Genomic DNA, 27,029 nt, shown 5'->3' with positions numbered 1-27,029 from the left:
AAAGCCAATCCATTTTCTTGAGTACTTTGAGCAGATTGCTAACACCATCGTGGAGTGTATTCTTAAAACCTTCTTGTCGTTTTCAAGGGAAGATACAAACTTTTTACTCATTTTTCTACTTCTGTACCATCAGCTGAAACTGCTTGGTTAGCTGGATGGTTCAAAATGGAAGCTACAGGAGTTCCCGCTGTGGTTCAGCGTGTTAAGGGTCCGGTGTTGTCTCTGAGGTGGTGCGGGTTCAATCCCCAGCCTGGCACAGTGGGTTGAGGATCCAGCATAACCACCACTGTGGCATAGGTCGCAGTTGTGGCAAGGATTTGATCCTTGGCCCGGGAACGTCCACATGCCATGGGTTCAGCCATTAAAAAAAAAAAAAAAAAATTGGAACCTACACTGTCATGCTCCAGTTGGTCTGTTTATGAATCTGGCCTCACCAAGAAGTAGAGATTGCACTAAGCAAAATGAGGAATAGCAAAAAGTGAAAAACCACTTTCACTTAAAAAAATGCAAGCATTTTCAGTTGATTCCTACTCCTCTTTCCTGGCCCTTGACTTAAAGCTACCGCATCACAAATGATTTTGCATGAATATAATCAGTTGTTGCCTTTGTGTTGAATTGAAGCCTACCAGTTGAGGAGCGCTGTAATCCACCATGGCTTAGTTTTCCCATCTGCAGCCTTTCCTATTGGAGCTTTGAGCTGAAATACAGATACACGAACTGTGAGAAGTAAATGAAAGCTGTCACCAGTGTCAGCAGCAAAAGCCGGGGGTCCATCCCACACAAATTATGGACATCTGTATTCCTAATTGGCATCTTTTCGGGCTGTGCCAGCAGAATGGCAGTGCCAAGAGAGTCTGACAGCTTTAGAAAAGACTAGGTATCAGGTTTCGGTGATCGGAGACACTGATGAGGCACAGAAGTTCTTTTGTGTGGAACCCTCTCCGTGTGTTTGTGATAACACTCGAGATTTTCAGTTTCAGGTACCTCCGAATGGCACCTTTTGTCAATACTAAATTTGCCCCTTCTAAAACAGACCAGTTTATGATCTTAGGAGAACAAGTGAGATGGATGGTTCTGTGACCCACCGTTGGCAAAGATGCCTACAAATAGTTAACAAGGTAATGGTAAGAAATGTTGACCTTGATTTGTTTAGCTAAGATGTAAAGATTTTTGAAGGTCAAAGGTGTCCTTGTGTAGTGTTTTGGAGTCTAACTGTGTCTGACCCTCTAACATTAAGCTGCTGTGGCCTGCAGTTTTGAAGAGTGAAGCAAACCAGGGGGAAAGAGAGAAGGGGGAGAGAACAGGAAATGGAGTGAGGTGTTTCAGGAAGTTGTCAGGGGTTGACTGATTGATTCCAGATGGAAAAGGTCAGCCTTCGTGACCCAGGAAATACTCACTAGGGGAAAGAAGTTGGCTTGTGGAAGGGGAAGGCCTGGGAGGGAGACGATGTTGGAATGCAGAGTCTCCTTCCTTTAGTCTTCAAACATTCAGAAACTTTAACTCCTCTGAATAGAAGAATAATATCAGCGTTGTCATCATTCATCAGAAAATAGTGAAGGAAGTTAAATTCGAAGCTTTCAATGTACCAAATGTATCTTCACCTCCGTATCGTCGTTCCTTCTTCCAGTAGAGCGGATGTATGGAAAAGTCAGTATTTGTGTGTGTCTTCGTGTATAACAACCACCATTCCTTACACACACACGCTTGTGCAACAACTGCACATGTGGTGGAGTTTGGGAATCAAATCCTTTACAAAATTTTGCAAATTCTGTGAAATTGGCAGGCTCTTCTTGATACCTCACAGTCTAAGATATTTGGAATATTAAAAACGGGAACTTGCCTCGTATCTATCTATCTATATATATATACAGGCACACGCACATACATTTGGACATAATTTAAAATCTTGTAATAAATTTTGCAGACACTGAAATAATTCAGGTTAATTCCCTTGCTGTCATGAGAGGCCAGCGCTGGCCAGCAAGAGATTAAAATTTATTTCCATTGTTAATAGAAAATAATGAAGTGCATCTGAACCATCAGGGTATGTCATTCGGGAAATGTTCTCTTTGGAACCGAGTCTCACTCCACCCAAACGGACAATGATGAAATCAGCTGGCTGGAGGAAGCCCCCGATTTTGCGGCAGGAATGCATGAGGAGCCCTAAAGCACAGTTAGTGTAACAAGAAGCTTGTGGAATGAATTCAAGTGGTCTCGGAGAGGATCTCCGCACGTCCACAGAATCCTCAGACAGGCCAGGCTTCCCCTCCCTGTGCCGACGACGGCTGGTGAGCAATTAGAGCCTGTTGTACGCTCTCCTTTTGGGGTTTTTCCCAGGATGACCATTAGGTGGTTGAAAATCCATTCGTGCAGACGATTGATGAAAGTGATCTGATTCCTCCTTTTACTCCACCTTCTACTATTTTCAGAGAGTAAGCATAAACGGAGGGGAATGCCTTCGATCTTCATGTCCATCTTCACCCTGGAGACCAGGAGGCTCAGCTCTTCCCTCCCTCCCTTTGAGGACAGTGCCATCCTTTGCTTTGCAGGGAGGGCCCTGATGAGAGCTGTGCCTCGTGCAGGGAGTGACTGATGGATGTCTCTGTCTTATGGTGGCCACCGCATGATAGGAGCTTTGTGGAGGGCCTTCCTCCAGACTCTTCACATGTTGACATGGACACAATTGAAAACAGACTCAGCGCTAGACAGGCTGCATCACTGAATTGTGAGCAATTGCACCGACAATAATTTTCTGAGTGACAGCAGAGGTTCCTTTAAGTTCATTCTGTTGTCACAGTGAGGACGGGACACCAAACTGATAGCATAGTCACAAGTGAGGAGCTGAAGTGTGGGAGAGATGCCAGCTGACGAGGAACACGTTATTTTATGGTCTTTGAATCTCCAAGGGCTGACATGGCCATACCTGGTTCATAGCAGGAGCTCAGTGAATGCTTTTGGGTTGATAACTGCAGCCCTCTTATGTCCCTGTAAAAGTTCCTGTATGCCACTGTCATGCCCACAGCAGCAGGTTGGGTGAAATACTTTGTGGACTCATGATCTTAGGGGTTCTCCCAAACCCTTATGTATTACACCCTCTGGTATGGGGGACACCACACACAGCTCCTCAGGCATGTGCTGTCCATGCCCACCTAGCATCACTTCAGCACGTATCAGATGTTCAAGAACCCATTCCTGAGCTTGGAGAAATGACCTCCTAGCTGGTGTTTACCTCTTAGCTTCCTGATGGCACACGGTTAGCTCCTTGTTGCGACTACAGCCCGAACGTCACCTGGAAATGATCGTTCAAGAATTTATACACATATAAATTCTTTAAAGATACCATCTGAAGTTCTATTTTAAAAAAAATCAGGAGACTGTTGTTGCTTTGGCAAGGGGTAGTGGGTAGGGTGGACTGAAAAGGGGTACCAGAACACTTCCTGGGGAGATGGAATGCTCTAGATTGATATATACAGTGGGTTACCTGTGTGTATCTCTTTGTCAAAATTGTTAAGAACTGTACATTGCAGTACATGTAAATTTCACTTACAAAAGCGGATTCATGATTTTTTTTTTTTGCTTAAAATAATTCATAGTGAAAAAAAATTTTAGGTCCCCTCTAGCGAATCTTCTTTCATATTAAACCCAAGTTTGTCCCCACCCCACTCCTTCATTTAATAAGGAAGGAAGGGGTGGCGGAAAACTTCCGAGTAGAATATCAGTGAATTTTTATTTGCGACTAGACAGGAAGAGTCATTTTTAAACACAGCTCCTCACCATGTACCCATTCAATGCCTTTCCTCAAAAGGCATTGCATACGTATACATGCATATGTATACAATGAGTTTCTTTCTCAAGAAAAAGTTTCCACCCGCAATGAACAGATAGACTTGTATCTAGGATGACTTGCCTTCTTGGGCCAACAAGTCGGTGAGGGCTGTGCTCAAGTCCATGCGTTTTGACTGTGCTTTCCCCACTGCACCAGCCTTGGCTGATCGCCACCTCTTTGAACTTCTCCCACACCTCTGCTCTGCAGCACGCACACAGAACTCAATCCGATCTCATTCTCTTTTACTTGTTCACCAGGTTTCTCCAGCCTGAAAGTGAGCTCTTTGAGGGTAGGGACCATGTCTTGTAACTTGTGGGGTTACCTAGCCCCTGAACCCCCTTGCTGGCAGCTCCATCAGAGCTTAGACTGTGTGTGTGAGGGGCTCAGTGAGTTATGCTCTGTTCTTTGTCCTATCTGCTGGCCAGGCAAGGCTGAGGTGAGGCAATTGGGATGGGAATTCATCCATGAATGCTTCACATTTATTATCTCATTTAATCCTTATTCTGTCTCATGCAGCCCACAAGATAGGCATTGTTGTGTTTGCTTTACAGATAAGAAAATGTTAAGAAATTCGTCAAAGCTTCTAAGATAGGAAGTAGCAAGTGAGGGATTTGAGTTTAGATCTATCGGACTCCAAGTCCAGGCCTTTCCATCAAGCCACACCCATCTCTTCCCTCTCATCTGGTTAGATACTAAATGTTTCACATTTTCAACACTGAATTCCAGCAACTTTATCTTCTCACCCAAAGTCTGAACATCTTGGTCGCCACTCTCTGGTATGGGGGACACCACACACAGCTCCTCAGGCATGTGCTGTCCATGCCCAGCTAGCATCACTTCAGCACATATCAGATGTTCAAGAACCCATTCCTGAGCTTGGAGAAATGACCTCCCAGCTGGTGTTTACCTCTTAGCTTCCTGATGGCACACAGTTAGCTCCTTGTTGTGACTACAAGCCCGAACGTCACCTGGAAATGATCGTTCAAGTCCTTTGATGGAGATGAGGTTTCTAGAACAAGCAGCCAAATGGTCAGCTTCCCCGTTTCATCACCAGGGCATGGTTTGAACACAAATATGTGACAATACATGGGCAAAGGGCGGCCTCTTTTTCCATGAAGCTCTGCTGTGGTTCCAAGTGGAGGATATCCCATTGAGATGCCAAGAGCATGCTGCACCCCAAAATTCTGCCCCGACTCTCATCAGCCATATGGAAGACTGACAAAACAGGGTTTTGCAACTGTTACGACTTTATGTGAAACTAACTCCATATCCCCCACCCTTTTTCCCTGAAACCTGCAGGTCGTGTTGTCAACAACAGTGAACGTGGATGGACACGTGCTGGCCGTTTCCGACAACATGTTTGTTCACAACAACTCGAAGCACGGGCGGAGAGCGAGAAGGCTCGACCCATCAGAAGGTGGGGCTGTCTGCTGTCCAGGCTGAGCATGGCGGGCAGATGACGTTCTCCACAACTTTGCTTGTTTGAATTTCAAATTCATGTCTCTGGGTAGGAGTGGAGAAAGTGCACGAGAGCGTGTGGGTTTTAAAGTGAAGCTGTAAACACTGACTTCTGTCTGCTCTGTTGCAACCCCCCATATCTCCCAGCCAATGTTCAGACACCCGGTGTCTCACTGGCTCTTCCATTCAGTTCTTTTTTTTTTTTTGCTAGACGGGCATTTCAGGCAAATGTAGGCCTATGACATCTTAGTTAAACAGGAACATTACCGTGCCAGACGTGTATGAGTAAGCGTCAGATGTGCCCTTAAACAGATTGTGGGCAAAACAAAACAATGTGCAGAATGAAAGTGACACTAATTGATTTTTGTTTGCTTGGACAAGACGAAATCGTGGTCTGCTCTGGGTGGTTTTCCAAGTGCATTAAAGTAATTAGAAATACCGGTAACTGTTAAACTTCAAGTTGTCCACCAGTTTTAAGTATATCGAGGAAGATAATTGACAAACCTTCGTAAATCCCATCTAAGTTCTCCTTTTTCCACACTCTCCAACTCACTGGTGAAGGAAGCTCTTGTAATATAGAATGGATGGTAAATGAGGCTCCCATTTTAGTGTGTTTTTGGCTGTATACTGCCCACCAGCCCCCACCCCAACCTGGCCCTTAAAATGTGTCTTGTATCATTTTAAATAGGAATTAATGAACTGAAAGAAAATGATTGAATCAGTAAAGAATTTGGAGTGGTGTTAATTCTCCCACAGTGGGCACTGAAAGGGGAGAAGAAAATCCCAGGGTCAGAACTAGGAACCCATCCAGTTTCTTTTGACTGATTGAATGTGATTGACTGGCTGTTCAAAGGGGGCTCATGTTTTTGGAGTCCTGCCAAAGTTCTCCTCCACCTTTGACCCTGTCAACTTTGGAAATGGAGTGATGGATTGACTTTAGTTATGGCCTGAAAACCATATTGGGTTCCTGTTGGGATGTAAAGTCCAGAGGCCTTGAACATATGGAAGAAGGAGGGAAAATCCTTCCTACAAAGTTAGGAAAGTGATTAGAAATTGTCTCTTGTTAGAGCTGGAAAAACAAAAACAAAAAACCCTTCAACTAGGGTAGATTTTGCTTTCTCCTTCTTGCTCTAGCACATTAATAGACCTTGTAAATCCTAACATCTTGGAGCAGAGGAGGTGGGGAGAGAAAAGGGATTTACACATTTCCAGGGTGATCAACTTATAAAAATATGGAGAAAAACAACAGAGTTTTAAAAACACCCTTTGCACAATTAGCTAAGTGTTTTCATACATAGTGGGCAACTCATTAGGCTTTAATGACCTGGTGAAAACCAACAACCAATTAGGGAATGATGGCAAGTCAGCAAATCTCAACTTGAACTTCTTAGATGACCAAGAGCTTTTGAGATCAGCCAGTCCCCAAACTCCACACTTCAATCACCAAAGGACAGACCTTACTCTTTTTCTCCCCTGCCTTCTTAGCTACTCCCTGCATCAAAGCCATTAGCCCAAGTGAAGGCTGGACCACTGGAGGAGCCATGGTCATCATCATTGGGGACAACTTTTTTGATGGCCTCCAAGTGGTGTTTGGGACCATGCTTGTATGGAGTGAGGTAGGCAAAGGCAACTTACTTCTCTGATTTTCTTTGCCCTAGAGATTGTTTTCATCTGGGGAAACTAGTAATTCCTAGAACATTAGCAACACGAGTGTTCATTATTGAGTACCTACTATGAGCTGGCACTGAGGATTAAAAGACATGTGTGCCACAATAGGTGTGGATCCCTTAAAAACATAAATATTCACTGCAGTATTGTTTATACTTGTGAAAAATTAGAAGTTGGCTAGATACTGCACAATAGGAGGATGGCTGAATAAATGATGGCATATCATTCCACCATTAAAAATTATGTTTGAAAAATTTCTAATGACACAGAAAAAGGGAACATGCTTACTCTAAAATGCTAACTGAAAAAAAAAATCAGGACAACAGTGTCTATGAATGTAAAAATGTAATTATATCACACACATCCATAGAAAAGAACTGGAAGCATGCCAAAGATTAATAACAGTTGTCTCTGGGTCAATGTAATGTTAACATTTTTCTCTATTTTTCTGTAATTTCCAATTTTTCTACTGAGATAATGAGAAAAACAACACGATAAGTCACAGAAAGATATGAGATAGGGCTAAGTTAGACAGGGAAATCGCCAAATCAATTTGTGAGGTCATAGCGGTGTAGGAACTGGGGAAGCAAGTGATTATGGGAATGCGGGTTGGGTGGGCACAGGAAGTGGGAGGGACTTGGGCTGGGCTGATGGGGAGGAAAGGGATAGACAGGTTGGGTTGAAAGGAAATTCCAGGATGAAAGAGAAAAACAGGTAAGACAGAGTGTTCAAAGCATTTGGGGCGCCATGAGTGTACCAGTTTGCCCTGAGTGGGGGAGGGAGATAGCAATGGGAGATATGTTCAGTATCTCTGGGATAAGTTGTGTAATAGGGATTTTACCCCCCTGCCTGTTCATTCCTCAGCTAATAACGCCTCATGCCATCCGAGTGCAGACTCCTCCTCGGCACATTCCCGGAGTAGTAGAAGTGACATTATCTTATAAATCCAAACAGTTCTGCAAAGGAGCGCCGGGGAGGTTCATTTACACAGGTGGGTGAGAAAATGACTCAGGGGAGACTGGCTCCTGGTTCTCCTTTGCTCGTTCCTAATCTCTCTGTTGTATAATTCTTCTAAGTTTCCTAGGTCTTTCTGCTGGTGTGGGAAGAGCGGACTGGGTGACTGGCATCAGATGGGGACATGGAAACCTGATTCTAAATGTGTATTTTATGTAAGCAATTTCTGCACCGTCTAGTCATGGCAGCTCATTTCAGGAGCACATCCTTATAAACTGAACTCTGCTAGAACCATACTAGAATAGACTTTTATCCAAGCAAACCAGATAAAAAATTTGACAAAGTTGCTGACGATCACTAAATTTTCTTGAAAAGGATTCAAAAAAGTTGCCTCATGATGCTGCAGAGTGATTCAACGTATTTTAAAATTTTAAGAAAGCAGAAATTAGCTATTAGTTCAATATTTGTTGACTGCCTACCTTGTATCTACTACTTTTCTTAAGGTTGAAGGTATGATGACATAGATGACATGGTCCCTATTTGGAAGTTTAGAAACTATTGGAGGAGGCAATGGTATATTGCACAGAGCAGCTGGAGAATTAGACTATTGAAAATGTTTGGTATTTCTAATGAACGCAATATACGAGCTTCAGGAAGCGTGAGTGTGGTGTGAACTAGAGTGGTGAGATGGGGTGTCAAGGAGGAGAGGAAATCGAAGACCATTTTTAAGGAGGGGAAGGATTTGGATAGGCAAAGAGCAAAAGGAAGAGTGTTCCAGTTCCGAGAATCCTACATGCAGAGGCCCAAAGGGTGAGTGAGCTGGTTTCTGGAGGAGGGAAGGCTGGTTCAACAGCTGTGGGGATCCATTAGGTAGAACTCAGACCAGAACTAAGCTGAGGTGAGCTAGGCACGACAGGGAAGGAAACCATAAAACAGCTCAGAAGTTCTGCAGGGTACCTAAAGCAGGGTCACATGATGTAAAACAACAGCATGACCCAAAGCCTGGGGGACTGATGTCACTTTCAAGTTCACAGAGTCAGAAAGCAGAATGGTGGTAACCAGGGCGAAGGGCAAGGAGGCAACTGATGTTTAATGGGTACAGAGTTTTAGTTCTGCAAGACGAAAAAGTTCTGGAGGTTGGCTGTGCAACAAAGCGAAGTTACTTCACACTGCAGAACTGCCTATTTAGAAACAGGTTAAGGTGATCAGTTTTGTTATGCATACCTTACTACAATTTAAAAAAAACGAAAAAAAAAAAAAAGGACTTGTATGGGAGCTAGGACTTAATTAGGCAAGATTTAAGATGATTTTGAGGGTACTCATGTCAGGGAGAGTAACTTAAAGCTGTTATCTTATGAAAAACAAATGCAGGAGTTCCCGTCGTGGCACAGTGGTTAACGAATCCGACTAGGAACCATGAGGTTGTGGGTTCAATCCCTGGCCTTGCTCAGTGGGTTAGGGATCCGGTGTTGCCATGAACTGTGGTGTAGGTCACAGACGCAGCTCAGATCTGGCATTGCTGTGGCTGTGGTGTAGGCCGGCGGCTACAGCTCCAATTCGATCCCTAGCCTGGGAACTTCCATATGCCACTGGAGCGGTCCTAGAAGAGGCAAAAAGACAAAAAAAAAACAAAAAAAAACCCAAAAAAACCAAAATGCTGTTGACATAAAGACTCTTAGCCAGGGGAACAACTGAGGGCAGGGAGATCCATTAAAATATTGGTACTTTGAAGAGAAAATAAGGGGTGTAGAGAAAGACATATGGAAGTCAAGAAAACGTATCAGACCTATGATGAATTTCTAATAATATTACTTTATAGTGTATTCTTCCTTGTTTGGACTTAGCCTCCTATTCTTGGGTAAGTGTAAATGTCTGGTTAGATATCAGGAGTAGACAGAGAGGGTGATTTTTAGGTAAACATTTAAAATCATGCCTTTGACTTTTCTCTCTTGAGACAGCCCATCTTGGATGGGTTTCTTCTTCTATGGAAGATTCCGTTGCAGTTGCAATAAAATATTTGCTATTCTAGCTTCCAAAAGGACCCAGGTTTTTTTTTTGTTGTTGTTGTTGTTTTTTTTTTTTTCAGTCATTCGAGTGAGCATTTATTATGTGCCCGCCATGGGCTGGCCCAGCTCTAGGCTCTGGGATATAAACATGGGCAAGATAAGGGGCCCTGTCTTAATAAAGTTTGCATTCTAAAGGGGGAGACAGATAACAAAGAAACTACATGGTATAACCTCAGACAGAAGAAAGGGGTAGAGATGAGGGAGGGGCTCTCTGAGGAAGGGGCGCTGGGCAGTCATGCGCATTACAGGTGTGGCAGTCTGTCCCCCTCCCCCCATATCGCTTTGACTTCCTCTTGTCTCCATTCATATTTTCTCTGCCCCTGGGCCTCCTCAGGGCTGTGTTTTCTGTTTGGTTCACCAGTGTTAGTTAGAATAGCACCTGGCAGTCAGTGAATTGGGGGTGAGCGGTCCCAGGCAGAGTACAACCCAAGAGGAGGGGAAGAGCATGGATGCCAGTGTAGCTGGAGTGGGGTCGGGGGAGAGAGTGATGGGAGCTGAGGTAGGAGCGCAGGTTGGACAAGGGGGCTGTGTGGGAAAACACTGAGGATGCTGAACAAGGCAGCAGTCTGTATCCAGGCGGGATTTCAAGCCACTGGGCTAGATGAGAGGGTCATGGAAGGGAGCGTACCTACAGGATGGAAGAATGGCACCTTGGGAGTGCCGAGGGGTAGGGTTCAGGGTGATAGGGAGGAGCCTGTGAAGGACACTGAGATGGAGAGGTCAGTGGGGTAGGAGGAGACAGGAGCATGGGCTGTCCCTGGAGTCGGGGGACACTCCACATACAGCGCTATGTTTCTCAAATATACCCACTGTATATAAGGCTTAGGTTACATGTAAGTTCAAGACATTTTGAGATAAGGAGACTTTAAAGAGCATCTGGTCAATTTCCCCCCGTTGCAGATGAGAAAACTGAGACCCAGGGAGAGGAGCACTGCCCATTGAATTCAAAGTAGAGTCAGAATAAGGATTCAGGTCTCTGGCCACTCTGCCTGGTGTCTTCTGTTTAGCAACGCAGTGTTGGCAAATAGTTCCTTTTTTCCAGTGTATCTGAGACATTGATGACTTATTCCTGTGTCTTATTATCAGAAGGTGTGTGTTACTACTGTTATTATTACCATTAGTGTTATGGAGACTGACTTGAACAAGGAATTACAAATGTGATGAATTGTGTAGGATGCTGGGGATATATGTCAGGGGAATCTGAAACAGATATGGAAGGTTTAGGAGAGTCCAAACACAGGAGACAGTATGTGCAAAGGCCCTGGGGTAGGAAGGGACATGGACTGTATTAGACGGCAACTCTGAACAGGGAAGAATGTTAAAGAGAGGTTGGGTTCAACCTGTCAGGGAGGGTTGGGCCTGGCTGTTTGGCTCTACCCCAGGTGCCATGGGAAGCTACTGGAATATGTTAAAGCGGGGAGTGCCAGGATCAGATGCGCCTTTTAAAAGAGCATTCTGGCTGCAGCACAGAGAATGGCTTGGAAGCTCGGGTGGATTCAAGGAGGTCAGCTGGAGGCCAGTATGGTGGCCCCGGTCAGAAATGATGGCAGCTTGGACTGGAGTGCTGGTAGTGGGGACAGGCAGAAGTGGATGAAATTTAGGAGGTAGCAATGACGGGACTTGATGATTGATTGGATGGGTGATGGTTGGGGAAGGAAGAGGGGGGGACGACTCTCAGGTTTCAGGTTTGAAAAATTGGGTGGGTATAGCTTAGAAAGTGATTTTTAAAAAGGTATAAAGTGCTGAGGGAGTTCAGAGGAAGGACAAAATACTTCCAGCTGGCGGAGAGGTGGGAAGATTTAATATTGTAAAGATGTCGATTAATGAATAAATTTAACACAACGCCAATCAAAGTACCAACAAAATGTTTGGGGAAACTACAAAAGTTCACCTGGAATAGTAAAGGCGCTAAAATAGGATCCCTCGTTTTGAAAAATGAGAGGGCCTTGCCCGACCAGACATTAAAACCTATTTTAAGTTTCTGTAATTAGAAGAACATGGGGCTTTGCCGGAACACGCAGAAGTGTCATGCAACAGAAGAGAACACTTAAAACTAAACAGTTTTTGCACACATGAATAGTATAAATACAGAAGTATTGTATGGGTGAGGAGCCGTCTTAAGGCAATGTGGAAATGTGGAATGTTTAGCAAATGATATTAGGCTACCTAGTTAAGCATTTTTTAAAAAGGCTAGATATCTAATTTCATATCATAAACAAGCATATTTGAATTACATATTTTTAACTGAAAATGTAGGCATTTCAAATAATCACAAATTTATGATTGCAGAAAAAGAAAATGTTTGGATGTCTATGTTTAAGTCATTCGGTCAAAAGGAAGAGGACAAACAGGAAACATACTTGTTATATATGACATATTCTCGTACATATAAAAAGATACAGGCGTTCCCGTGGTGGCTCATCGGAAATGAATCTGACTAGTACCCATGAGGATGCAGGCTCGATCCCTGGCCTTGCTCAGTGGGTTAAGGATTAGGCATTGCCGTGAGCTGTGGTATAAGTCACAGATGTGGCTCGGATCCCACATTGCTGTGGCTGTGGTGCAGGCCGGCAGTTACAGCTCCGATTAGACCCCTTGCCTGGGAACCTCCATATGCCACGAGTCCATCCCTAAAAAGCAGGAAAAAAAGAAAATCCCACATTCGTAATCGAATAAAAGCAAATTAAGGCAACTACAGGATAACTTTTTTTCACCATCAAATTGGCAAATATTAAAAAAAAAAATGAAAACACACAGGTTGGCAAAATTACAAGAAAGTGGGGCCTTCTAACACTTACTGTAGGAAGGTAGACGGCTCCAGGGGAGGACCCTGACGGCACTAACCCTAAACAAATGCATGTACCCTTTAACCTAACAATTCTACTTTCAGGAAAGTATTCTTGGGAAATAACTGAGTTTGCCTAAAGATTATTCATTGAGGAGTTCCTGCTGTGGCGCAGTGGGTTAAGAATCCAACTGCAGCAACCTAGAGTCCCTGCTGAGGCTCAGATTTGATCCCCATCCTGGTGCCGTGGGTTAAAGGATCCAGCTTTGCTATAGTTATGGTGTAGGTCGAAGCTGCAACTCAAATCCAATCCCTGGTCAGGGAACTTTCATATATGCCTCCGTGCGGCCATTAAGAAAATAAATAAATAAATAAAAGACTTTTTCATTGGAGTACTATTTATAGATGTGAAAACCTGAAACATTCTTAGCATCCTCTAGGAAGCTTATTAAATAAATAATGAAACATCCGTATACTGAAACACTCTTTAGACATTAAAAGTAATGCCATGGATGGATATTTAGTTACATGAAAGACGCTGGTGATTTTTTAAAAGCTTAAAACTATGTACAGTATGCTCCAATTTTATATATATGAAAAAAAAAAAGTGGTTGCATAAAAAACCCAAGTAAACTATGGAAGACTGACTACCACAGAGTTAACCATGGTGGTTTCTGGGTACTGATACTATTAGTTTTTTCATTTTGCTTAGTTGTTATTTTCTAACAAATGAAGCAATTTTAAATTAAAAATTAGGTGAATATAAAACATTAGCATCACACATGTTTAAATACTGAAACAGCTCACATCAGCAGTCTGATTTCTCCAGGTACAAGGAAAGTATTTCCAGCCAGGGAAGCAGTGGAGCTTTTTCCTTCTTGCATTTGAGACGGTTAGACCTTGGGAGACAGTCAGGGGTGTGGAGGGTGGGGACACAGTAGTATATGCTTTTGCCGTCAGAGCAGAAAACAGAAATTCAAACACAGTCCAGGAGAGCTCAGGAGGCTGATCACTCTCTAAAAACGTCCTCCTTGAGGTTCCGGGGCCAAATGCAATTCTTGTTGGTAGAGACAGGTAGCTGATTTTATCCAAAGAGGGACCAGCCGCCACAGGAAGCAGATGGGTGGTCTCTCGTCTGGTCCTGGAGGAGCTGATTGATTCCCCAGAGGCTCGGAAGGTGTGGCTCTGAGGCCAGGCTGGCTGGAATGCTGAGGGGGTGGGGGGCTCTGTGGCCTCACAGGGAGAAGGCCATGATCCTGCAGGCTCCCCGGAAGGGCCCAAGTCCTCACATCTTCAGTCACCTGGAGAAGCCACTGCCTTTCCAGCAGCCACCAACAGGGATGCTAATTTAGACCCCACCGGGAGTCTTAGTCCAACAGCTGGAAAGGCAGTGGGGTCTGCTCCTCCAGTCCCACGTCCAGTGCTACTGCAGGGAGGTGCTTCAGAGACCACTAGAGGCCAAGACAAAACCCTCAGCTCTGTGGTGAAGTAGAAAATATAACCTCGATTCCAGAGGAAAGGGGAAACCGGAAACCGAGAGAGCTTTAGTGGAATCAGTGAGATTCCGGGGTGGGATGGATCTAAGAGGAGCCGCACTGGAGTCAGCCAGAGACCTGCTTTCGGACACGGGCTGTGCTGTCAGTGACTTCTTTGTCCTGTGTCAAGTCGCTTAACCTCTCTGAGCCTCCTTTTCTTTCTCTGTAAAGCTCTGGTGCTAGTTATAATCTTAGCCACAGGTGTTTCCCTAATTTGGCCAAGTAGGAGAAGAATCACACCAGGCCCTGTTCCGGACATACTGAGTCACACTCTTCTGGGAGGGTCTGAGAATCTGTCCTTTAAACAAAAAAATGAGTTTGGGGAACCTGACTCCTGCTCATCAGGCTGCTGCCGTGACTTCCTGGCTTGTAAAGTACTCCACAACATGGGGCAGTTCTTTTGAGACCAAATCATGACACCACAAACACAATGGTACTTACTCTTAGATGGGACTTTCTAGAAAGAGACTCAAAAAGCAGGAAATGGGAAGGGAGCCTCCAAACCCCCCCCTCCCTCAGCCTCCCACCCCACCACACACACCTTATGGTTCATGGTCCAACCATTGTTGGTTCCTGTAACCAGGGACACACCACAACAATAAACCTAAGTCTATTAGGTGGAACTTACCTGGTATATAATTAGGCAAAAATACAGTAATCAGCTCCCCACGGTTGTTGCTGCCAAGTACAGCATAAACAACATCAGGGCTCTGAAAAACAACGCATTTTCTTCATATGTGTGACTTTGCAGGTCTATTTTTCTCCCACCACGATTTGCTAAAGTGCAGCTGACTGCTGCAAAGTTGGGGAGATCCACATGCAAATCTAGCTCATCAGGAAAGGTCCTGTTGCCTCTGTCTAGTCTGTGACCTAGAGGTGGCACCAGCTGAAGCTTAGGGGGAGGCAATCTCCTACTCCTCTTGCAGACTTTTCTACGGAGAACTGGCAGTGCAGAAAGATAATCCTGGAATGGGCATCCAGTGGGACCATGGTTGTTGATTGTTCTAGTCTGTTTTGAGGATGCAGGGAGAGAAAGTCTAGGGCATGGCATTTGGGGGTGGAATTGCCACCATCCCTAATTGTAAAATCTGCACCCTCCACAGAAACCAATGAAAAATCATGATGCATGAGCAGATGGTAGGTCATTGGGGGCATGGGGGTAGATGAGCACAGCTTTTCAGTATCATTCTATGTATGGCTTTTTGCAGAATCTCAGCTAAATATTTGATTACTGGTTAAGAAGCTCCCTGTTAAGCTCTACCATCAGATAGAACTTATAAGGAAAAAAAAATTGATGCTAGTACTTCAGTGATCACATCTGTCATCTACTGAGCTCATATAATCACCACCTCTTCCCATGATGATGGTTCCATTTGTAGCTCAACTTTAGAGATGAGAATTCTGCTGCCTGAGCTCACCAAGCCAGGTCCAAACCTAGTTGTCTTATTCCAGAGTTGCCCTTAACCATGGACCTTGTGCTACTTACCAAGACTGTATAGCTTTTTTGAAGAAATTGCACCAAGGCTATCCATTTGGCTTCATTCATCTGGTAGTTTCACTTGGCCAGTAACAATGGCCTTGGCTCTCTGGCTGTTCTGCTGAGAAAGTACACAGGAGGCAGGCCTGGGAGTGAGTATGGAGAGGGCTCTGAGGATGCCTTACTTGTGCCCTGGTGTCCTGGATTGCTACATGGATACTTCTATTTCACCGTGATATGTAGGCTTAGCACCCATGAAGTGCTTTGAATTGCCTCAAAGTCATGGAAATGATCCTCTCCATGAATAAGTTTCAGAAGGCAAAGAAGATGAACTCTACTTTGTTATTAAACTCAAGAGAGCTTAGCACTGGGGTGGAAGACAGACAGTGACAGAGAGTTTAAGAACTTGACCTGAGTCCAGACTTCCCTGCAAATCACCTAACTGATCTTTGCCTTGGTTTTCTAACCTAAAAAAATGGGAAGCTATCTATCTTAACTGGGAAAATGAAATGATATAGATACACACATGTATTTTGTATAGAAATAGACAAATATGAGCAAAATTTACTATTGTAAGCATTTGGCTGTGCGATATATGGTTTCTTGGGTGAGTTCTCAGTGGCTTCCTCCTTCATTGCTGTTTGATCCAGGGTGGATTTTTTTTTTTTTTTGTATATCTTCTCTTCTCTAAAAAGTGGAAGACCTGCCAGATTGTGCCTTTACTATCTCGGTTTAGATTGGAAATCAGAGTTTTTAGGTGACGGAGAAGGCCAGGGCAGCCTCAGAGCCTGGGTGCTCACTGCAAGTGGCTTAGTAGGTAATGGGTTTTCAAAGGAGAGGCCAACTGGGTCTGGCTGGCCAGGTGCGGGCCCAGGAGCTGCTTCCCAAGGTGTGGGGTTGAATTTAGAAGCTGGCAAAACACCCTGGCTACGGAGACACACATAGAAGCCAGGGAATCCATGTCAACTCAGCTCCTCCTCAGGACCACTCTTAACGTTTCACTAGCACCAACAACCGCATTTAATGACATGGCCCTGCTCATTTTTGGGGGAGGAAGCATTCAGCAACAGGAGAATGGCCAAGAACAAGCAGCAGTTGGGAAGAGAAATGAGAAGCCTAGATTTTTTCCACAGCCCCCAAATCATACCCTGCGCAGCCTCTTCCTGAGGCTAGGTGGGGTATGGGGACCTCCTCCCATTGAGCCGCACTGCACAGATGTGTGTGCTGCTTTGCCAATGTTAATAGCTCACCCACTCCACATTTCTTCCTTTTTCTTATAGCATTATCCCAGGGGAAAAAAAAATCTCATTTAAGAAATGAATCTGATTTTTAGTTAAAAATACCCAATTCAGACATCAAAACCAGTTGTTCCCTGTTCACACTGGAAACAGGTTGGATGAATAGCCCTCCTGGCAGCCTGCAGTTTTACTGAAGTTGCCTCCACCCCCACCTCCTGTGAAATTCGGATCTAGCATTCGGCTGAGTCTGAGGAATGATGTCTCCGTTGGAAGCCCCAGAACAGGGGGCTGTTGTTTCACGAGAGACATCGCAGCCCCTTAATGGCCTGGTACTCTCAGCTATAATATTCTAAATACACATTACGGAGAGCAGAGCATATTCATAACTGCTCCGTGGTGGCATTTAGATTTACCCTTGAAATTTATCTTTAATTTTTACAGTTGTCTCCTTAACCATGTATATTACTCCCTTCTTCAAACATTACCTCCCTGTCTTGCTGCTGCAGTTTTTCTTGAAGCCAAAGCATAATTAAATATTAAATTAATATTTCATTTAAAATTAAATATCAAAGGCTTCCGTCTAATCTTTCACTTGTGGCAATGCTGGTTCTTACTTCGTGTTCTCGTTCGTTCCTGTATCCACAAAGGCAGGTACCACCTCTTAATAACGTGTTCCTATATTATCTTTGTTCTTTTTTTTTTTTTTTTAATTGGTAACACTAAACTTTTCCTACATTGAAACAAATGGATGTAAGGAGACACTTCAGTGTAGCAAAGATTAAAGACAACTTAATTCAACAGTCTATGGCCTCAACTCCACTTCTCAAAGAATAATTTCACTGCACTGAGTATAATCATCTTAGAATCATATAATGCAAGAGTTTACAAGGGGTCTTAGAGGCTATGTACCTCAAGCTTTTGTTTTTGTAGAGACGTAAGCCAGAGTCCACCTGCCCTTGAAGGTGGGGTCGTTGGTCAGGGTTAGGGATTGAGGCAGACCCCAGGCAAGGGGAAGCTTTATCTTCATCACACCATTAAGTGCTATGAAAAAACTAACTTGGGAGCATCAAAGTGCCAACTGAACAGAGCCTTGAATGCTGGACACCTGAGAAGTAGGTCAGAAGGCAGATGAATAGACGAGAAAATTGGGAGGATTGGGTGCAAGAAAGAAAGCAAAATCACTGAAGAAAGATGGCAGACCTCGCAGGAATCAATCTATGGGATCAAAGCACTTTGAAGACACAGATGCTCTGAGGGAAGCACACAGTGGATACGTCCTAAAGGTGGGCTGAGGGCAGGAGCTAGTCTGTGTGCATCTCAATTCCTCCCCAGCGAGGCTGTATTATGCCTTCCTGTCCTGTCCTGTCCACAGAGAGCAATTGTCTTTGCCCAGAGCTGTATGGAGAGGGGTTCCTAAAGCAAGTTTTCTCCTCTGCTTACTTACCAAAGTCCATCTTCTGATGTGGTGTTTATCTGGCCATCATATTACATAGGTTTTAGATTTCCTGAGGATTCTTTCTCCACTGCTTGCTTTCTTCTTGGAGAAGATTAGGATTTAGAGTTAGGCCTGGACTGCTTAGTGGCCTGTGAAAGTGAAAGTCTCTGCTGTAGATAAATGCACATATGTGCAGACAACCAGCTAGGCTCAGACCCTCTAGACTTTTGTCAGCCTTTGGACCACCAACCAGAGCGTCTGTGATGCTCCTAGGCTCCAAGTGAAGACTCACCAGTGAGGAAAGCTGCAACCCAGGCCAGCAACCCAAAAAGGCAGCCTGAGCTCACAGATCTCCCTCATCTTACATGCTTCCTCTCAAATTTCTGCAAAGGAACTTGATTGGCCCTTGATGTTGTCATCTGGGTGATCAGTACTTCTGCTGGTCAAGGGAAGAAACGATCACCGGCCTTTAGAGTCAACACTGTCACTGTGGAGGGTTGACCAGAACTCTAACCAGGAGTCCCCTTTCCATGTTAGCCAGTGTCCCCTCTACTTTGGGGAAGCAGAAGTAGAGGCATGAGCTGGGGTGAGCATCATCTGTCTCTGTGCCTCCTCTTAAGGAAAAACAATCATGTAGACTTTATCCATCTCACCCACCCTTTGGGAAAGTTAATATTGAGCAAAAGCCAGCTTTTTTTTTTTTTTCTTTTTAATGAGTGGTTCCCAGTAGATATTTTTAGTTAAATACTATTTACTTATAAAAGAAACCTTCCTCACATTGCTTATAGTTTATATCTATTCGTCAGGTCCAAGATATGTAAGTAACCTCATATATTATACCCGCAATCAAAATGAGAAATGACACGTAAGATCCAGGCTCTCTGGAGAAATATTATGAAATCTCAAGGTATTGATGAAAGTTTTTCCAAGGCTGATCCAAATGGGATTTAGATTCTGTGGCAGTTGAAATGTGTATTATTAAACTCCTTAAGCAAACCCGAGTGACTCCCAGTGGAGGATTAAGACATTCTATGTATAGCAAAGACGAAATTCTCATGTCTGAGTTTTCTCTATTGAATTCCCCCTTGATTAGCTTCTGTAATATTTAACTTCATGCCATGTCATAATTATTTAATAAAAGGTAAATATAAATTATATTTCAGTAGAGATATGACCTTTTACCTTAATGTTACATTACTAAAGAAAGACATAGATAAATAGAGCCTATAGATCGAAGCATATTTTTAATTTACTCTGTTTTTGCCTTGCCAGCATTCCTCTGTGTCCCTGTCAGCCAAGGGGTTGGCAGGACTTCGCACCAGCCCCAAGTTCCATGCAGTGGCAGAGGCTGTAAATTCACACTGATGATGGCAGTTAATGATCTGACTGGCCCTTAGAGACACTCTTGGGGCTGGTCTCGGGCACCTCATTAGCTAATTGAGGTTTACTTGGCTCATGCCAGGCCTGAAAAGTGAGGGAACACCCAGGGAGGTAGGGAGAGGCGACGCTGGGACTCAAGGGGAGGCTCAAGCCCTGGGATGCTGGACAGCTGGTCAGATGGCAAGTGCCTCTAGAACCAGAATCAAAGGGGTTCACAGCAACCTGATGGTAGAAGGCTTGGCCTTAGAAGGCTGAACGCTGGAGGGCTTGACTGACTCTTCCTCTTAGTTTGGTGTTGACTAAACAGTTTAGACTTTATGATTTTTACTTCAAAAAGGCACTTGATGAAGTGGAATGTGTGTGTGTGTGTGTGTGTGTATTTGTAGGCACAGGCATGTGATTATTCCCTGTCCCTATAGATACAGGTGACCGTGTATGTCACGTGTGGTCTTTCTCATCTTAGATCCGCACAGAACTCATCCCACAGATCACGCCCATGTCTGTTTTGCTTATTCGGTTTAAAACTTGAATTGCTAACCCAGGGTGGTCAGGCGAGTCTGCTCTTTCTGAGGTCGGTGGGGAGGGAGGAGGGGAGGGCAGGTGAGATAAAGCAGACACCGCCCTTGTGTCCTGGAGGTTTTCATCTAACAGGGACGACAGTGGGTACAGCTGTGTGAGAAAGTCCATGAAAGGGAAACCGTTCTGCGTGCCGCTTAGAGCCCAGCTTTGGGGGACCCCTGTGAGCAGCAGGAAGGACCCAGGAATAAAGAGACTAGTGGCGGGCTGACGGTGGACCGCTGGAGCGCTAGAGAGGGAGTGAGAACCTGCCTGCTAACCACACAGATGGGAGGGAAGGGACAGTCAGGGAGGTGGCGGGGACCTCTGGTGGGGGGTAGGTTTTCTACTTTACGGGGTAGTCCCTTACTTTATGGTTGGCACGATGGGTGCATACCCACATCTAAAATGTCCATCTTCTCTGCATAAGCAAATCAGCACCTTAGGTAATGAAATGGTGCATATTTGAAAAGAGACGAGGCGATGATTGATTGAGAGCATTCTGTCACCGAGTCTGCTTCCCCCCGCAGCACGGGGACGCTGTTTGTGTTTGCTGATTGATACCACATGGGGCCTCTCCCTGCCTCGGTGCCCAGCAGTCTGACTGCCCGAGCTCTCCTCTGCTCTGCCCTTTGCTAGGAGCTGCAGAGGAAGCGTGGGAAGGGGCGGGAGTGGGTGCAGGGAGGGCGTGAGCGGAAGCGGAAGGTGCATGGCCACTTTCCCCAGTCTCTCTGCCCTTCACAGCTCTAGTCGAGAAGCAAAGAAAAGAGGGGCAGACTTTGGCCCAGGAGGCTGCAGGCATATCTAGCTGGGGCTTCACCTCTGGTTCTACAGCAGAAAAGGTGAAGAGCACAGGCCTTGGAGAATCCAGGCTACAGACCCCACCTTTCCTGCCTGGAACCTCATTTAGAATGAAGAGGAAACTCACATCATGGGGTTGTAATGAGGTTTTAAATGAGTTTAAAAGGCTTTAGCATAATGCCATAACACTGTGAGCCTCCCGTACATTCTAACAGCCATCATAACAGTTTTCATTATTGAATATTATAGCTACTAAAAATCCTGTTATTAAAGAAAAAGTCTGCAGAAATTGCTGGCATTGTAGTGCTAAGTGGGGGGAAAAACAGTTTACAGGATGATTCTAATTATTCATACAGCTATTCTTACATATGTTTCTGGGTAAGACGGTGATATGACTACAAGTGTTTAATCGGTCCCCGTTCTAAGAATATAGTGAAGGATATTTTCAAGAAAACATAAAAATAAGGGGAATCTGGTATCCGTGCATGCAGGTAGGCAGGTCTCATCAACACGCCAGAAGTTTTGTGCCTTTGTGCTAACATGTGCAGACGGGGTTGTGTCAGAGGATGTGTGTGGCATTCTGCTCACAGGAAAGGAAGAGCCGGGCCGGGAAGTTAATGGGGGAGACCCTGACAAACCCTCCCCAGCCTCCTCGGTCCCCACCTCAGAGAGAACTAGGCCACAGCAGAAGCTTGATCTTGAATGGAAAGAATATACTCTACAATTCTGTGTCCAGAGAAGTGGCCAATTATGTGTGAGGAAGACAGAAAGATATTCTTATTCCAAGGGCCCTGACAGAGTTCAACTCTTACGCTTACCGAGGGAACCTGACTTCTGAGAATTGGATCAATGAAAAAATGCAAGAATGGAAAAGTCATGGTAGCAGAGGACAACTGATCAGCAGAAAAAGCAATTAAACATATAATATCTGAATTATCTTTAATACAGTGGTAAAGCTTACAGATATGAAAATTAATGTCTAAAAGAGATCATAGAAAATCTAATAATAGGGAGATTAGCTGAATATGATAAACCAGCAACAAAAATGTTAAAGCGGAGAGAATGAGGTGGGGGAAATTCAAGGTTAACAACATTTTTTATATGTGGCGGGGCTCAAGGGACTCAAATAATTAGAAAAAATAAAACATCTCTTGGAGTTCCAGTCGTGGTGCAGTGGTTAACGAATCTGACTAGGAATCATGAAGTTTCGGGTTCGATCCTTGGTCTCGCTCAGTGGGTTAAGGATCTGGCACTGCGGTGAGCTGTGGTGTAGGTTGCAGACGCAGCTTGGATCCCACGTTGCTGTGGCTGTGGTATAGGCCGGGGGCTACAGCTCTGATTGGACCCCTAGCCTGGGAACCTCCACATGCCATGGGTGCGGCCCTAGAAAAGGCAAAGACAAAAAAAAAAAAATTTACAAAAATCTAGAGGTACTACTTTCAAATAGGGTGTTCATCTTTCTAATCACTAGAGAAAAATATATACATTAAAAACCTATTAGATATACAAGAAGCATGTGGAAGGATAAATTTATAGTAGCAATTATTTATAAAAAATGTTAAATAATAGAATCAAAAAGATATATTCAATAATACATTTAAAGCATTTCCCATGGAACACAGACCAGAGTAATATGAATTCAAAAAAAACATTTAATAAATTCCAAAAGGCAGATATTTGGCAGGCCACCTTTTTGAACCCAGGGCAATTAATTAGGATAAATAATTCGCAATTTAATACCCAATCACCTAGAAGTTTTAGGATATTCTCTTTGGGACAAAAGGAAGACAAAATTAGAAAGAGAACTGTTCAGAAAGTTCCAGCAAAGTAGGGGAGGCTATGCGGAGAGTCATAAATAGGAGATTAGACGTTTTAAACAAATGCTATATCAGAATCTATGCTAAAACATTTAAAGTCTTGATGAAATGCATGATTTTTTGATGACTGACGGCTATTCGCGGTGAGTAGCATGAGGTTGGGGTTATTTTGAATGGGCAGAGTCTATGGGTGATCCCGCTGGACATTTCCAGCCAGGACTTGGATAAATAAGGCTGAGTCTCAGGCAGGCTATCTGAGCTGGAGATAAAGGTTTGTGAAGGTCAGCGTCTAGCTCAACATAGGAGTCATGGGGACCCTGATGAGGCTGCCGAGAAGAATGCGTAGGCAAGCAGAAGCCTGTAAGAATATCAGCATTTACAAATGGATGGAGGAAGACAGTCCATTTCTCCCAAAATAGGCTGGAGTGGCAGGGCTGGAGCCTCAGGGGCTCAACAGGGCAGCGTGCACTCCGGAAAGCCAGTGAGTGGGAGCCTTTCCAGCAGGAGAGAGCATTTCCAGGGTCAAGTGCTAACTTGAGTTTAAGATAAGAAAGGAAAAGTTCCTCTTGGTTTGGCTAAGATGTTACTGGTGACGATGAGAAAAGCAGTTTCACTGGGGTTCTTTCAAACTTTTCGTCAAGAGATAATGTCCATGCTGGTTAAGTTTTATAGTGCATAGGATAAAATAGAGAAAACTTCTCCATTTATTTTTCAAAGCGGGTATAAAATAAAAATCAGTCAGAAGCTGATGACACCCTGCATGGTGTCCCAGTTACTAATATGGACACACAAATCCCCAGCAACGACAATGGTAAAAGATGCTTGTGAAGGGCTCAAAATGCAATGTAACTTATTTCACCCTCACACCAGCAATGTAAGAAAATATGAACAAATTGTGTTCAGAAATATACTAAGCAAATTAGATACCACATCCATGAGTCAATTGTGAAATATCGATAAATCTACTATAAAATACAACAGCAATTGGTCCAGGGGGAAAATGCATATGGTTGTAATTTTCTAAAATTCTAAGAAATCCTGATAACCACCTTGATTAACACATGATAACTGACATATATTGCAAATAGCCAACACCACATTTGGTGCTGAAGTGTTAGTGACATTCCTATTTAAAGGAAAGAAGTCAAGAATATCCACTATTATCCTCTTTTTAGATACTGTTTGGGAAGTTTTAGCCAATGCAAGAATGGGATTGAGAATAAGAGAACTAAGTGGAATTAATATATTTATCAAAAGGAGACAAAATTAGGAGTTGCCGCTGTGCCTCAATGGGATCGGCAGTATCCTGGGAATGCTGGAACGCAGGTTTGATCCCTAGCCCCGCACAATGGGTTAAGGATCTTGTGTCGCCACAATTGCAATTGAGGTCACTACTGTGGCTCAGATCTGATCCCTGGCCTGGGAACTCCATATGCTGCCGGGTGGCCAAAAAAGAAAAAAGAGAGATACAAAATGATCATCACAGACAGATTCTCTGAATGTACAAGCCTAAGAATAAACAGAAAAAATAATTACATCTGTCAGAGGCTTCGTTACAAAAGAAGAGATTGGTTAAGATCTTCTACCTGCAAAGAACTGTGCTGAGGGCATTATAAACATTGTTTCTTTTAATTTTGAGAGCAAACCCATGAGATGTTACCTGTACAATGAGCAGTATGCATTTTCCTGATGGACCTAAAAACTCATATATGTGCATGTATGTATATGCAGACACATGCATCCAGGATGGGGGTGTGTGTGTGTGTGTGTGTGTGTGTACCAGATCTTGGAATTGGGATGGTCTATCTATAATAGCCAAGAGCAAATTGGGATGTGATATTGTTACATGGTGACAGTCATAGAGTGTTAAGAATAATATATGAAGTGTTTTTGCAAGTTAAAAAAGACTAATCCTCAATACAAAAGAGTACAGAAAGTATTAATAAGCTGTTCAGAAAAGAAGAAATTAAAACGACCAGCAAGTAGAAGGAAAAACTCTCCAACCTCACTGATGGATAAAGAAATGTACGTTAAAATGACCACATGCATTGCTGGAGGGGCTATAAATTTCAGCATTCTTCTGAGGAATGATTTGACAGTATGTGCAAAAGACCTTAAATATAAATCATAATTCTTGGTCCAGTAATTCTAATTCTCAGAATTTTCCAATTGAAATAATTAAAGTTATGCACAAAGGATAATTATTGCTCTGATTTTTATAATAGTGAGAAATTAGGACCACGTTAAATGCCAAACGTTAGCAAGCCATTTAAATAAATTATAGACCATGTCGTGGAAAAATATGCAGGAATTTTAAATAATGTAATAAAAGAATATTTAATAACCTGGGGAAAAGTTTGATATATTGTTAAATGGATTAAAAAGTAGGTTAGGTAAAAGTGTGAATAGTATGTCTCTGAATAATTTTAAGTATATGTGGGTGTTCAAATCTTGAAGGATATAAGCAAAAATATTAACCCAGATCATCTCTAAAATGGTGAGATTATGGATGCTTTTCTTTTTGCTTCTCTATTTTAAACATTTTTAATAATTAAATAAAAGGTGTTGCTTTGAGAGTTAAAACTATAGCAACAAAATATTCATAAAACATATGCAAAAAGGAAGATTAAAAAGGAAATACACCCTCCTGTGTTTACTGCAGCCTAATGGGAGTGCAGGTGATTATTATTTTATCCTTTGTACCTTCCTTACTTTGATCATGTATTAATTCTAAAACCATAAAATTTACACAATAAACTTTTAAAAAGTAAAGAAAGAGAGGAAGTAGTCAAAAGGAGAGAGGAATCAACTCGGAAAACTCTTTACATAGTAGAAGTGCCAAAGAGATCCTTCCTTCGGTCCCTCACCCATTCATTTGTCAATTGCTGACACTAAGCACCTACTATGTGCCAGGCACTGCCTCCAACAATGAAAACACAGTGGCAAAACAATATAGATTCTGCTCCTATGGAACTTGCAGTGTATGATGGAGCCTGTCATGAAATGCCGGTACGTGTAACAAAATAATAATGGAAAATTCTGAAAGTGTATTATGCATATGAACAAGGTTTTACGAAAATCAACTCACAGAAGGTTTATATATGCATGAATGTAAGTATTTATGAGCATAATGAAGAAAAAGTGATATTGAGAATGCCTAGCTGATGGAGGCGTACTTGGGGAAGAGAAGGCGGGAGGAAGGGAAAAGCATGTGAAGGAACTTCGCTGTCTTCCTAAGAAACTGAGATGGGATGTGGTTGATTGTGTAATATTTCTGATTATTTGAGAGCGGGTGGAGAATTATAAGTGTGTGCACTTAAGGTAGAAATGATAACATCAGCATAATAATCGTGAAATTCCGAGGCATAATTCTAATGATTAAATTACTATTAATTCCAGACTTATAAATGTGAATTAACCAATGTCAACAGTCAAAACCCTTTCCTGACTGAGTCCATTATGTATCAGTTTTTAGACATATAATATCAGAGCTTTTCTGTTGCCTGTGGCAGACTTAGCAGATGTGCCTCATAGGCAGGATACATACTCAAAAAGAGGACTTTTATTTTTCAGCCTTAAATGAACCCACCATAGACTATGGCTTCCAGAGACTGCAAAAAGTCATCCCGAGACATCCGGGAGATCCTGAGAGATTAGCTAAGGTAAAATACTTTGAAAAATGACATATAAAAACCTTCTTGTAGAATTTCAGCAAACTTGGATAAATCTAGCCACTTAAGACTCTTTAAAATGAAATTAGGAGTTCCTGTTGTGGCTCAGTGGTAACAAACCCGACTAGTATCCAGGAGGATGCAGGTTTGATCCCCGGCCTCGCTCAATGGGTTAAGGATCTGGCGTTGCCATGAGCTGTGGTGTAGGTTGCAGATGTGGCTCAGATCTGGCGTGGCTGTGGCTGTGGCTGTGGTGTAGGCCAGAAGATGCAGCTCCAATTTGACCCCTCGCCTGGGAACTTCTATGTGCCACAAGTATGGCCCTAAAAAGAAAAAAAAAAAAAGAAAAAAAATTAAAATGAA

The 27,029-nt window shown here is 43.3% G+C and overlaps 1 protein-coding gene across 1 annotated transcript in view; it reads left to right on the top strand.

Annotated features, from left to right (window-relative positions):
• Positions 1–27,029, top strand: part of EBF2 (EBF transcription factor 2) — a 206,196-nt gene that overhangs the window by 158,425 nt on the left and 20,742 nt on the right. The window contains exons 8-11 of the mRNA XM_047761726.1: positions 5,126–5,243; positions 6,770–6,900; positions 7,817–7,943; positions 26,569–26,657. Of these exons, the coding sequence (XP_047617682.1) occupies positions 5,126–5,243; positions 6,770–6,900; positions 7,817–7,943; positions 26,569–26,657 (465 nt within the window). The remainder of the gene's footprint in view (positions 1–5,125; positions 5,244–6,769; positions 6,901–7,816; positions 7,944–26,568; positions 26,658–27,029) is intronic.

This window comes from Phacochoerus africanus, chromosome 15, assembly GCF_016906955.1.
Source record: "Phacochoerus africanus isolate WHEZ1 chromosome 15, ROS_Pafr_v1, whole genome shotgun sequence".
Classification (NCBI taxonomy): Eukaryota; Metazoa; Chordata; class Mammalia; order Artiodactyla; family Suidae; genus Phacochoerus; species Phacochoerus africanus.
The sequence above is the reverse complement of the archived record's forward strand: the minus strand, read 5'-3'. Positions and strand labels throughout refer to the sequence as shown.